Source organism: Doryrhamphus excisus, linkage group LG1, assembly GCF_037039965.1.
Source record: "Doryrhamphus excisus strain RoL-2023G ecotype Guam linkage group LG1, RoL_Dexc_Guam_v1.1, whole genome shotgun sequence".
Lineage (NCBI taxonomy): Eukaryota > Metazoa > Chordata > Actinopteri > Syngnathiformes > Syngnathidae > Doryrhamphus > Doryrhamphus excisus.
The window spans coordinates 22370452-22384950 of NC_136357.1; the positions used below are offsets into that span (position 1 = coordinate 22370452).

General features: G+C 43.3%; 1 protein-coding gene across 1 annotated transcript; it reads left to right on the forward strand.

Annotated features, from left to right (window-relative positions):
* The first annotated feature begins 1195 nt into the window (after nt 1-1195).
* Nucleotides 1196-10723, forward strand: vamp2 (vesicle-associated membrane protein 2). The gene is made up of 5 exons (XM_058078368.2): nt 1196-1652; nt 4964-5063; nt 5246-5404; nt 5688-5739; nt 6940-10723. Coding segments are annotated over exons 1-5 (330 nt in total). The 5' UTR covers nt 1196-1650; the 3' UTR covers nt 6957-10723.
* The last annotated feature ends 3776 nt before the right edge of the window (nt 10724-14499 follow it).

The following is a 14499-nucleotide window of genomic DNA, read 5'->3' on the forward strand; positions in this document are numbered from 1 at the left end:
TGTTCTCCGGGTACTCCGGTTTCCTCCCACATTCCAAAAACATGCTAGGTTAATTGGCCACTCCAAATTGTCCATAGGTATGAATGTGAGTGTGAATGGTTGTTTGTCTATATGTGCCCTGTGATTGGCTGGCCACCAGTCCAGGGTGTACCCCGCCTCTCGCCCGAAGACAGCTGGGATAGGCTGCAGCACCCCCGCAACCCTCTTGAGGATAAGCGGTAGAAAATGTATGAATGAATGGTTTTGGCTGCACAGCGGTCTAGTGGTTAGCGCGCAGACCTCACAGCTAGCAGACACAAATTCAATCCAACCCTCGGCCATCTCTGTGTGGAGTTTGCATGTTCTCCCCGTGCATGCGTGGGTTTTCTCCGGGTACTCCGGTTTCCTCCCACATTCCAAAAACATGCTAGGTTAATTGGCCACTCCAAATTGTCGGTATGAATGTGAGTGTGAATGGTTGTTTGTCTATATGTGCCCTGTGATTGGCTGGCCACCAGTCCAGGGTGTACCCCGCCTCTCACCCAAAGACAGCTGGGATAGACTCCAGCACCCCCCGCGACCCTCGTGAAGATAAGTGGTAGAAAATGAATGAATGAATGTTTTTGTTTTAGCCTGTGGGAAGACACCCATCTGTATGGCCGTCATCGTGCAGCCAAGCATATAATATGGCCTTGCATTAATATATAATAATGCGCAACCTCCGGTATTTTGTTTTGATAAATTTAGTGGGACATGTCTACAGAGTGTGTCCAATGTCCAAGCAAGGACCTGCTACTGTTTGATCATAACTATTAGTGAGTACCAACTCTACCCACAAGTACAGTAATATGTACAGCTAAAACTTTATCAATGGTTAATAGATTCTCCAATTAATCGACAACAACTTTTGTATTTGATTAATCAATTTTAAATGTAAAATTCTCAATATCCTCTGATGTCAGCCTCTCAATTGTGAATATTTTTTGTCCTTCATCATCCATGAAAGCAGACTTCGGAAAACAATCGTGTAAATTAAGTATACATCAGTGTAAATTAATGAACTCATAATGTAAATGAAGTTTCTTGGCCACTCCATGTTAGTGAAACGCCGCTCTTGGCCACGCCCCCTCTGTCGGTGCGCCATTTTGTTGACAGATCCTCTGCCACCCTGAATAAACTTCTTTATGTTAGCCTCCAACCCCACCACGACTTCAACACATCAATTGTTGGCGGGTGGAAATACTTAATGTGTTAATACAACCATTCACACATTAAAATCGGCTTGTTTGGAGTATTAAAACAGGTCATTGTAATCCGAGACCACCCATTTTGGCATGGCTGACGTCACTGAGCCATCTTCGTCCAGCTAATCCAAAGTGTTTGTTCTTCCTTCATTACTGCTCCGACTCGCGTCTCCTCTGCCGGTACGGTCGTGAAGGAAGAAGAAAAAGGCGGCATTTTAATAGCGAGTGGACGCACCTCGTTGGCGGATCCAAGGCAGTGCCCCTCCTCGGCTATATAGGCAGGGAAACGCCACTAAAGCATCCAAAGGGTGCCAGAGGCTAGAGAGGAGAGCAGCAGGCAATCCACTTCCATCTGCCAGCCACTTAGCTAACATTTCCAGCCCGGATTTCAGCACAGCTGCCAACAGAACCCCACACACACAACAAAATGTAAGTATCGCGTCGTTTTTTTTTGTTTGTTTTTTTTTTTGGTGTGTTTACGTACATGGATGGCATTCGCGTGTATCGCTGCTAGGCGGCATGTCATCCCAACCGTGATCAAATTAAAAGAAAGCTTCAGTCTAACCTTGGAGCGCACAGAAGCACCTCTGGTGTTTGTGTTTAATCTCGCTATTTCTTAGGATTTTATCACGTTAAAAGCCCAAATACGCTTTATCTCCTGCCTCGGCTAGCAGCAGCCAGCACGCACGCATTTTTTTTCCAGTTCGGACCGGTTCTGTTTGAAAGGACATCGTCTGTGTCATTACATGCTAATTCATCCATCGACCAGAGGCGCAATACACATGAAGATAACCTCTTTTTTTGCTTTTGCCGACTATTTCCCGGAGGTTAATTTAGCGCATATAGGCTATGTTTCTATTTGTAGAAACATCAAGGACGTATGGTTGGGTTGAAGTAGCCATATTTGCATGGCACGAGCCAACAAGCATCATGTGACACCTGAATCGCGGGGCATTTTTGACAAATATGGCGTAAACAGTGACACGGACAATATTTTTATTAGCTGTAAATTAGGCCCGGGCCTAGTTTGTCGTGATATTTGGACCCTCCAGTGTGGGGGGTGGGGGGGATAGCCTAGCCTCGCTGCTGTCGTCGATCGTCGCGCTAGGGTGGACAGCTGTCTGTTTTTTATATCACCACATTCCACTCCAACCCTCACAGTGGTTCTCTGCTGCTGATAAAATGGGATTTTAAACGTATTTTTTCAAATGATGAACCGGCAGTAGAGTACACGCCGACACCATTATTAATAGCCCTTACTTCTCGCCCTGCATGATTTATTTCATCACGGATGGTCCATTTTTGCTTTAAATCCACCCTACTGACAAGGAGCCTCCCCACCCTGCATAGTGCTGCCCGTCAACCCGGAAAGGAAGGCAACACAGGGTTGAAGGATTTGAAGGTTGTAGGCCGTCAAAGAGCCTGGGAGCAAACTGATTCTGGTCCAGACTGGAGTGGCGCTGTCCAGTTCTGAAATGCCTCTCTCCAGTGCTGAAAGCCACGCACTGAGCTCATGACAGCCAGGATACCAACAATCCACTTAGTTGTGTACGCTGTACTAGAAAATGGCATCTATCTATGGTATATGTTTGCCCGAGCCATTTATTTAATAGGAACCTGCAGGCTATTTTTAAAGGTCTAAAGGGGCTGCATATATTTAGCTTCCACCGTACATTGATGGTGGACTGTAGAGAGAGGAATATGACACCTTTACCAACGGCAAGTGTCCTTAAGATCTGATCTGGAAAAATGTGCTACCAATTGCGTGTTATTTGCCATCCATGTGAATGGTAACTGTTTATTTCAAACGTGCTTATTAACAGGGTTAACAACAAAGTAGAGCTTCAAGAATTGGTTAACAACAAAGTAGAGCTTCAAGAATTAATTACTGATTAATCAATTATACAGCACTATTTTCATATTTGACTCATTGTTTTTTTTTATTTAAAAATGGAAATATCCTCTAATTTCAGATGCTCATGTGGATGTTTCTCTTTTGTAACTGTGTTTGGTTCATATTGATGTGGTCTAACCGATTACTCCATTTAATCGAAACAACAAGCTTCAGATGAATCAACTGAGAGAACAATGGTTGGTTGCAGCCCTGGTACAACATACTTCATCCTAAAGCTGTTATTACGTCCTCACGACCTAACGACCTCGCTACCACATACAGAATCTAATGTGAATACAACACAGCAAATGATGAATGAAAGATTGCTGTGGACTTCACATCCACTGTGTTCTTAATTGTGGTTATATAGTATTTCTCCTTAAGATGCCCAATAATCATAGCACGCAAGGACACCTTAGATACTACAAATAGGCCTCCATATTGCCCAGAGTCTCCAACTGGGAAGCTAGTGGGGTCCAGCGGCATGGTCGGGCCAACTAGCCAATAGGATTTATTGTTGTTGAAGGATTAGTGATGCGTGTCTGTGTTGAGGTGACCTTTATACACAGTTTTGTCTCACAGGAGTGGTGTAGCTTAGCCACGACGAGTATTGTGATGATGAATCTGTCTATTTAGTATGCTAAATGAAGCATGTTGAACTAGTTGCAAATGACTGTGACATTTCAGCTTTTATTTCCAGGTGTAATTAACATCTGGATCAGATGCACAGCCTTTGGTTTGAACCCATCCATTTTTCATGTCAACAAAAGTATTGGAACATGTGATCGACAGATGTGTTGCATTGCTTGATCAATCGGTAAATAGCACTGGATATCTGCACTCGGTTTCAGATGGGGTCAGGTGTGTTTTGCCTGTGTGGAGTCCATTTTGAGGTGAAAACGTGAAAAGCAGAGGGCTGTGTATGGGTGATAAACATGTTGGAATCCGTGAGCAGTGGGATGTGCGTTGTACGTTGCTCTATTGGTTTGTGATATGTCTTGTTCACCAACAACCTGGCTTGGCATGCACAGTTGGTACACACCCTGAAGCAACTGTCTCTTATCACAGTCTGCTCTCTGTCATTCACATGTCTGATTTTCAGTTTGAACTTTTCCAAGCTCCAAAACAAAAATATGCAGCGCTACATTGCACTAGTGACCTGAGGCATTGTGAGCGAGTGCGTGGTGATGGTAGTAGCTAGCCGGTGTCTTGTCGTGAGGTGTCACAACGCAGTAACGTACTTCTTTGGCATAACAATAATAATAACAATGTCACTGTGGCTTGGTTAATTTGCAGGTTGCCATTTTCTGGAGGTTTTCTCAGAATGGGCTTTATAGGCACAATAGGTGCGTCCCTTTTTGTACATTCTTAGCTGCCTCTTTTTGAGTGTGGCACAGAAAAGAGGAAGATGTGTGACCATGTCTTAAATAAGGATGGTGTTTTTTCTTTCTGCACTCCTGCCAGTACAGAAAAGGGAAAAAATGCATGCATGCACTGGCTGTGGACTCATTTTTTAACGTAGCGCAATCCTTTGCTATTCTCATAGGTAGGGCTGTAGCTAGCAGTTATTTTCTTAGTCGATTCTTCTGAAGCTTGCCATTTTGATGAATGGAGTGATCGGTTAGGACCCCAGGCAGACCAAATCAATGTGAGCCAAACACCAACAGTCACCAGAAAAGAGGCAAAGATATCCACCACTCTTTATCAAAGCCAAAGCTGTGTGTGAATATTTGGTTTTGGTAATCATCAGCTAATTGTTGCGGCTGTGTTCACGGGGTCAAGTGTGTCTTTTGTTAACAACTCGCACAGAAACGTGCTGACCACTGTTACTCTCCGCCATCATTAGGTCTGCCCCAGCTGGAGCCCCTGCACCAGAGGGAGGGAATCAGCCTCCCAACCTCACCAGCAACCGCCGCCTGCAGCAGACGCAGGCACAGGTGGACGAGGTGAGAAGGAGTCATGCTTGAGCATCGTTCATCATCCTGCTGTTGCTTACATATAGAAAACACATCCATTGTTTTAATGACTCATTTGAACAAAACCCACCACTGGCTACGAGTGATACCTCTTGAAGCCATAAGTACACAAAGTGTATGTATGTGTGTGTGTGTGTGTCTTTCTTCCCTAGGTGGTGGACATTATGCGTGTAAATGTGGACAAGGTCCTGGAGCGTGATCAGAAGCTGTCTGAACTGGACGACAGGGCTGATGCCCTGCAGGCTGGTGCCTCTCAGTTTGAGACCAGCGCTGCAAAACTGAAGAATAAATACTGGTGGAAGAATGCTAAGGTAGGGCCGTGCAAATGTTAGCAATACAAAGGCGGAAGGGGAAATGTCAAAGAATAGTTTTTCACAAGAATTTATTCAGATTTGGAATGAAAAATAATGTTATGATGTATGCTGCTCTATGCTGTGTATTTTGAGTAAATTGTCTTACTTTTGGACTTTATGAGAAGGATAGGTTGTAATTGCTTTGAAACTGACGCAATAGGATGCAGTCTTTTAAGTCATGTTCATTTTCAGCATAATGTTGTGTTAACACCCTTTTTGTTTTTTCATTTCCTGCCCACAGATGATGATTATCCTGGGTGTGATATGCGTGATTGTGCTCATTGTCATTATTGGTAAGCATCTTGCACAACTATTATACCGGTGGAACCTTGGTTGGCGTCAAGTATTTCAAACCGATAAGTTAAATTTTTCGCACAAGAAACCGTCAGTCCAATTAATTTGTTCAAGAACGCAAAACACAAAATACCTTTTCCGAGTTTCACGATTGTAGTTTTCCATGCCGAAAACAGTTCATGATTGACATGAGGACATGATTGTTGCCAAAGATGCTATGTGGCAGCGAGATCAACACGGACACCACCTTCCTGTTATTTTTTCAACTCAGTCTCATCTTTTCTTTTGGTCATGCTGCCAAATAACCCAAAAGGGAGCCAAAGAAAGTTGATAGTAGCATTAGGAACACTATTGAATTGAAGAAATAACTCACAGCAAAACAGGAAGGTGGCGTTGTGTCTTTGTCAACAATCACATCTTCAGTGAAGGTCAAAGTACCCTTACATTTTGATGCATCACTTTTTAATTCCTCATTTCTATGTATTTATTAATTGTTTCATGCACATAAACGCATTTTGTGTGAACATTTTTGAGGCACAATGGTTGGTTAGCAAAGAACTACAGCGATGCAGCTGACATTTGATAATAATACTAATAGACTGCTAACAAGGATTTGTGATTTTTAAAAAAATCCATTAAGAACACAGTTGGACTCGTGCTGTGTATTGATAACATGTCAAGACATGCGCTATATTGTATGCTAAATGCAAAATGTACACAAACCAAGTTGAAATGTTTGAAGTTAAACAAAAGCTACGCCAACTGAGGTGCCACTGTACTACTGATATGTTCATAATAACAACAAAGTCATGGTCAGGGGTGTCCCGATCTGATATCACTTTGATATCAGCAAAAAGAGTATCAAATTGTTTATTGGCCTGCATCTAAAATCTCCGCCATAAGCATCCCGACACTCCCGATATTTCTGTAGGACCACGGCTGTCTGGAATCAAGCGTGAGAAACAATTCATTGTAACACAAACAAGCCCGTCCCTGTTGGTGGTGAGTCATGTCGAAGCTCGTTAAGTTATGCCTAGCCGCCACTACATTGTGGATAAAATATACCCCAAGGGCTTAAAGAAGTCTGCTCATAACCACAGTTGCTGTATCGGATTGATACCCGTATCAGCCAATTGTTGTATCGGGACACCCCTAAGTGCTTTAACATTGTGGTTGATATCATTTCTTTCTTTTCACAGTGTACTTCAGCACCTAAGAAGACTCGCTTCCTACCCCAGTCTAAGCCCAACTTCCTTGCTACGCCCCCCTCCCCCATTCCCCGAAATTCATGACAAAAGGGACCCCAGATAATTACGTAATAACTTAATGATGATGTACTATCTTCCCCGATTAGCTTCAATGTAACACCCCTAAACCCTCCCTCACGTCCGCCACCTCGCCTCCGGACCCCCCCGTCCAAATATTTGCACCCCCCAGTGAGTGTGCGGCCTTGCGTCTGTCCATCGCGGGTCCTCTCGGCTTCTCTACCCTGCCATACCGAGAGCCTAACACTTGTGATGATGCAACAACAGAAAAGGAAACAAGGATTGGTATTGCTAATTGTTACATGACTGATACCTATCTAGTCATTTGTAGACTTTTATTCTGATATATACTGTTTTGTAGGTGTGTGTGCGTGTGTATGTGCGTGCGTGTGCATTTTGTATTTTTTAATTTTTGTATTCATTTTCTGTATGCTTCAGCGTCAACTATTGCCTGTTAATCAAAGTGTGTATCTTGCATGTTGTCATCAGCCGTCGGCCCCCACGCTGGTGGCGTTTTCCTCCGTTTAAGTAAGGAAATGCTGACTTTCACGTCTTTCACGTACGTGCGCTGCTCGTCCACAATCCAAATAAGCCACACCACCCGACATACTCGGAACAAAACCCTCAGCGGTCACCATCTCCAGATGGAACTCATTGCCGACGCAACACAAACTAACGCATGAATTCCCCCTCCCCCGATTTTTAAATCTCACCATTCTGTCGTAACCTCTGCTCTTCGACCGTCTCTCTGTTGGTCCTGCAGCATGCTTGAACACCCAATCCTTTGAAAAACTGCCATAGTACCGTTGGACCAATGTCTGTAGATGTTTTTTTTTATTACTTAGTGTCTTATTTCGAAAACATTCCTTCATTGCAGTCTAGTGCAAATGCTCTTAACTGTAGCACATGTAAGTATCTTTCCAAAAAATGTCCGTCATACAAATATTTACAAGGGGAGAGGATTAGGGTGTTGATTTATTTAGTGCTACAGGTGATTCATGTTAGCAAACTGTACGCTAGAATGACACTGTCGTATAATACTAACTCATCCTACACGCACTTAAAAGCCTTAGTGTCTCCTTTTAGTTACTGGAGGTTGAAAAAGTACAGTAGTCCTGCGCCACGTCCAGAGTATATTCATAAATCATGGTGTAACACCTGTTATTAAGCTTTTTCTGCCTAAATGAAGCATTTTCAAGTATAAAAACGGCTAACATGACAAATATAAGGCATTCAGAAGAAGATGATGAGGCGTCAGTAATGTTTACTGTAAGCACCAGACGCCTTTTATTGCAGGTTTGAATGATCCAATGATGATCTTGAGCTGAAACTGAAACTCTTGACCTCTGGCACCAGAACACATTTAATTTACAAATAACGCACCTATTATTGAATCAATAGACTGCCATAAACGAGGGATTACTGTAACTGAAGATGCATAAAAAGCTAATAAGCAGGTGGAATGAGGCGCTAGACGTCTCCATGAAGAGCACAGAAACAAACTATTCAGCCTTATTTGCAAATCAGCGACAAACTCCCCCAAAACAAATCAAAGCATTCCTTATCAGATTCTCCCAATAATGAAGGCATCATTTTTTCTTTTTTTAATGTAATAGATTCTATTTTTCTTATAGTGTATTTTTGTGTGAACCAGACGTCTGTCTGCAGTCTTTTTTTGTAACTCAACTGTAGTGTGCGTCGTTAAACACTGCCAACCAAGAGGGGGTGGGGACGGGGGGGTAGGGTGGGGGGGTACAGCAGTTCTGTCCGTCACTGGCACCCTTACATGAATGGTTATACAACCGTGATGTGGTTTGGACTGTGCATGCATCCCCTTTAGTTATCCTTCATAAACTGCAGATTAGCTCTTGTTTTTAGCTGCAAACATTCACATGGATAGGAAACATGCTTTAGCGTTAGCTGTCAGCCTCAGTCACACGTACCGTAGTTCAAATCCAGTCAATTTGCCTTAGTAGTCCTGTGGGGGGGGGGGGGTTACGTTGGCAAGCAGCGAGGTCAGGTGCATCAATATGGTGTGTGTTAGAATAGCTCTGTCCCACAAATATCCCCAGTTGATCCCAACAGATTAGGCCGCTTAAATCTCTCCAGTGAAGGCACGTTTGTTACCTGGCCCGCTGTAGTACACACATATAGAGTGGCCACAAGCCCAACGACCTGCAAACACAACAAAAAGATGACCAAAGACCTCATTCACGCGCTCGTGCCGACGTTACCATCACAAAGGAGTGGAGAGGAGTGTGCAGTTACACTGCCACGCCACATGTTGGTTACCAAACGTGAATACCGCATGCTTGAAACCTGAAACCTCCCATACCTGTTCTCAAGTCTCCACAAAGCTACTTTTACTAGTTTGCTAATAGTAACACAACTTTGCTTGTTCCCCGTCTCTGCCAACCTCCACAGGAAGGACTAGGACGGGCACTAACTTCCTCGTCCATAACCGTTACGATGAATCGAGTAATGGGCTCGTCTAAGACGGACCAAATCAATATGAACCACACACAAACAGGTAGTGATTTGGTCCGCAACATATCACAAGAAAGGCTTTCCAAAGCTGATCAATAATTGAATACCAAAATAGTCTAGTCATTGTTGGAGCCCCAGCAAAGACATTTAAAGGAACTTCAGCTAATCTGCAGCGGTTGTAGTAATAGGGACTTTTTTTGGAATGGTAGGGGGTCCTACATTGTTTGCTTTTAGCAGTCTACCAAGATGAATGGGGGGGCAAAAAGCGCCAACTCTAAATGTGGAGCGTCATTCCCAATGTGTAAGGTGCCGCTGATACGGCTTGGGGTAGGACACACGTGTTATTCCATAGATCCAGCTCTTGTCCTGTGAGTGCTTAACCAGTTTGATCACAACGAAGAACATGAAGCCAGTGCTCCGTTTCCACTTTGCTTTCCTGTCTTGTATGAAAAGAGGTATGCTAATATTTTAACAGCGTGGCACCTTTTCTTTCTTTGTTGTTGTTGTCAGTCATCAGACGATGCCGTCCTTAGGAGCTGTTCTGTTATCTCAAATGAAAAAGCTGCACTCCGTTCATTTGGGGATGTGAGTGGCCGAAGCCAATGTGGGGGGGTCGTCACTCCCCAAATGGGAGGAATGCAGCATTTTAGGAGGGAACCTATTGAGTCTCTGAACGCTCGCTGGATGGGATGGGATGGAATGTTCTGTGTAATATATGGAAGCATGTTTTATGTTTGGCATTAATTACCAAACAACTCCCAATGTCTTGGTATTATTGTGTGTAAGCACTGATTGGTCAAGAACACGAAAGTCAGGGAGGGAGGAAAAAAAGTCATTTTACCTTGAACTGTCCAGAAAGCTTGTTTGTATCCACACAATATTGTATTTATATTTTTGAGGAAAGACTTTAATTTCTCTTGGGACTAGGTTCTAGGATGAAGGTCCACATTGCCCCTGTTTGTCTGGCCTTTCTGGAGGGACTGGACTGGAGGATCACGGGCAATGTTCTCAGGTTTATTTCATTTGGATGTTTTGCTTTGCTTTTATTTATTGATAGGTTTCTTGTGCTGTCATTCGGTATGGGATTAGACTCTAATAAATAAGGTTGACTCGACGTAGAGAAGAGGAAACTGAATGGAAAACTAAATTGTATAAAATAATTGTAGTGTAAATCTATCAATGTCTTATTATATTGATGAACATCATGAAATATATGTATATTGGAAAACCGTGTCTTGGTTCGTTTGTGCTTTGTTTTCAAGCCATCCATCTTCTTCCGCTTTAGCCAAAGTCAGGGGGGGGGGGTGGCCTAAGTAGGGAAGCCCAGACTTCCCTCTCCCCGGCTACTTCGGATCCTGAGGTAATCCCATGCCAGTTGAGAGACATGGTCTCTCAAATGTGTCCTGGGTCTTCCCGAGGCCTCCTACCGGGTGGACGTGCCCTGAACACCTCCCCAGAAGAAGAACGTGAACTTCACTTCAGGCAGGATCTCATCCCCAACCCGGAGATGGCTGCAAATGGATCCATTGAATGCTGAAGAACACAGCCCAATGAAGACCGCAGGACCACATCATGTGCAAAAACCAGAGACCTGAACCTGCAGCCACCAAACCAGATCTCCTCAACACCCCTGATACGCCAAGACAATTGGTGCACAAAGGTTATGAACAGAATGGATGACAAAAAGCAACCCATGAGGAGCCAAGCCTCACTGGAAACAAGCCCTGCGGACCAAGCGCTGACCACCTGAATTGGGTGGTACGCTATCCCATACAGTCTGAGTACTCCCATACAGTCCGAGTACTCCCCACAGGATTGCTCAAGAAACGCCATTGAATGCCTTTTCATCTGAAAGACGCATAGACTCCCATGCATCCGAGTCAGGAGTGGTGTCAACCGAGACAGCCCCACAGGATCCTGAGGAAGCTCATCCACCCCCGGGGCCCTGCCACCGAGGAGCTTTTGAACTGCTTGCCAATCTCAGCCCCAGCGGGAGGAGGTTCCTTACCCGTCCACAACATCTGAAGCGGACGTCAGCAGAAAGAGTCCCTCCAAAAGCCCCCCAAGCTTGTTTAACCCCGACTAGACAAATAGCATAAATGGCAGCCTGGCGTGGTACAAGTACACACACGGCTTGGGCAAACACACGCATGCATTTGCATCCGTCTATCAGTCATAAAGCGTCTCTAAATAGAACGCGGAATAGTGATAACGCTGAAAGCTAAATACCAAAACAAACAGCAGCCACAAAGGCTTTCTTCACCTGCGGGGGGGGGGGTTGCAAAGACGATAACACCGATTGTTCCTAATTGTTTACAGTTGCTGCTTTTGCTGTAACTAAATGTGTTTAGTTACATACTAATACATAAATTGCTAAATGTAATAGCTTACTCCTTAGTCATCACCATGTCTAAAAACACCTGGAACAAAAAACGTTGAAGGACTTTTTTTTAAATCAATCAACAGGAAGTGGCGTTTGCTAAGACTTTTATTTTGAAATGAAATAACACGGCAGCTACCGCATTTCCTGCTATGGACGCTGTCGTTTAGAGCGATGCGATGTTTTATTTGCTTTTCATTTAATTCGTGAATTAATTTTACGATTCAAATCAAAGTAGAGTGCTGCACTTGATGAAAAGGAATGTCGATGATCAACATATCTGGCAGCTTCTTCGATCTAGCTTGCAGTTGTGCACTTTGACCGCCAGATGTCAGTGTTGCAGGGAATGGCGCCGTGTGGAAACCAGGGCGCTCCGAACCTTTTTTTTCCCAGCCAATGAAATGAATGAAAGCATGCTATTTGGCCACTTTGATACACTTTGTACAGCAACACACCTACATATGCTAAGAGGTTTTATATAGTTAAAAAAAACTGCCTCTCAGCTTCATCATGTCAGTGAAAAAGCCTGTTATTACTATCAGTTCTTTGTTTTTTGTTCAACTTTTCTTCTTAAATGATCTTTGTGAATTTTGCTTTCATAATATTATGGCTTTATTTTATTTTATAATATTTTTAAGTTATTCTTTTAACTTTTCCCCCAATCTAGTGTTCCAGAAATTACAACTTCATTTTGTTTTCTTTGTTACTCAAATTACGGCTTTTAAAAACAACATATTTTTCTTCTCATCATTATGGCCTCATTCTCGCTATATTATGAGTTTTTTCTGCGACCTAATTTTCCCAAAATTACAAATTTATTTTTCATTTTGTTTGTTTCTTATATTGCTTTTTATATTTTTTTTTATTCCTTTTTCAACCACAAATGACTTTTTTGTTATTTTACACCTTCATAATATGTGTCATTTTTTGTCTTTATACTTGTAAAATGACTCATTGATCCCCCTGCAATGAAAATCCATTCTTTTGTTTTTCCAACATTCTTTCCCCCGCTGGCTGTTTTAAAAGGTTTAAAATAGTACTTCTGTATACTTCCTGTGGGGATGCTGCACAGGATGAGCAGTAAAGATCATCAGTGGCAGGATTTCCTGTTCTGTTCCTCGTGTTGCTGACGTCATCATTATCACAGACATCAACAAATTCCTGCACACAATTCATATATCCTGGGTAGGAATGATCAACTTGAGTAAAAATAAATACTGTGTATGCCGTGACACGTTTAGTCCACATAACATGATACTATCTCTAACGCCCTCACTTATCAAACGCTTTCTAGCAGACTAAATACGCTACAATACAAATACAAGACACCAGATTCATTCTAATTGTCCATGTAGTACTACACATCGGTGTCCTAGGTGTCCGCGATTATTCAGTGAGATGATCAGCAGGCATGTTACAAAGGTTTCAAACAGGAATAACAATAACAACAATAATAACATGGGCTACTGTTGGGACCATAATTTCACTTCCTGTCCTTACACATCTGTCCGCCCGCCAAGAAGGTCCCCTCGGGAACACACAGGAGTTTTATTTACGGCTTAAGCTACTGATTTACTCTTATTGTATTATATTGTTTGTATTGCATTGTTTACTCATATTGGCTAATATAAGCCATTTAAAGCCTTTACAATATGTTGATGAGCCAAGTGTTGTGGCCCCTGGGGTCCTTTGGAGGGTGCTGTTGGCTGATTGGGCAATCCGGAGCACCTGTGGTCAGAGATTTTAAGCCCCCACCCCACAACCCCCCTTGCTTTGGTTTAGGTCGTTTTAATGAAGTGTACCTCTGCTGTGTTTCCTTTTGGTTGTGGCCCTTGAGCCAGGTTGTAACAATAGCCCACCGCTGGAAGTACACGATCCAGAAAAAACATATGAGTCTATCTTATTTATGTCTTATTTTCACTGATCATAACTGCTACATTGGGTAGTACAAACCTAAAGATGACTATAGGGGGGCTATTTCATATCTAGAGGGCTCTAATAATGTTAACAACTGGTGGTAACTAGTTAATAACTAGGAATATATTTGTTTTATTAAGATTGAATCCTACTTGTATATTATGCTGCTGGTGATTTGCAATGAGCTCCCTCGCATATTGATGGGGGCGCAGGGGGTGGGGGTTGCCTCACTCACTTCCCTCTTTAAATTCTTGGCCGTGTCTGTTATTTTCCCAGATGTTTCTTAGAAGATACGACAGACGTTTTACTTAGTATTCCGGGTCTTGTTTGCCTCCTGGATTGGAACAGAGCAGCATTTTCCGTGTCTTCCTGCTAATTCAGACGCTGGAAAATAAGGAACCGCAAAGACGGAGAACAGATGAGATTCTCAGACAATTAGGTGTGTTTTTTTGTGGGATGACGTTGTAGTCATGACTGGTCTATTTTTGCTGATCAGAGCTTTGTTTTTGCTCCTGATTGTGCAACTCCCAACCCCCCCACTGCAAAAGGAATGTGTGTCAGTTATTGCAGAACCCCTTGGCTGGCTTTCCTGGCCTGGAGAGTCGGGTCGCCGCTCCTCCGCACTGCGATAGGCCCTGCCTTCCTGCCTCTGCCGTCTCTTATCAGGACTTAAAGACAAACCGGCACAGCAGGGCCTCCTGCGGCCTCCT

What these genes read in the sequence shown, in the direction of transcription:
- vamp2 (XM_058078368.2), top strand. An exon ending in CGCAGGCACAGGTGGACGAG is followed by an intron (nt 5,064 to 5,245) that starts GTGAGAAGGAGT and finishes TTTCTTCCCTAG; the next exon opens with GTGGTGGACATTATGCGTGT. An exon ending in ACTGGTGGAAGAATGCTAAG is followed by an intron (nt 5,405 to 5,687) that starts GTAGGGCCGTGC and finishes TCCTGCCCACAG; the next exon opens with ATGATGATTATCCTGGGTGT.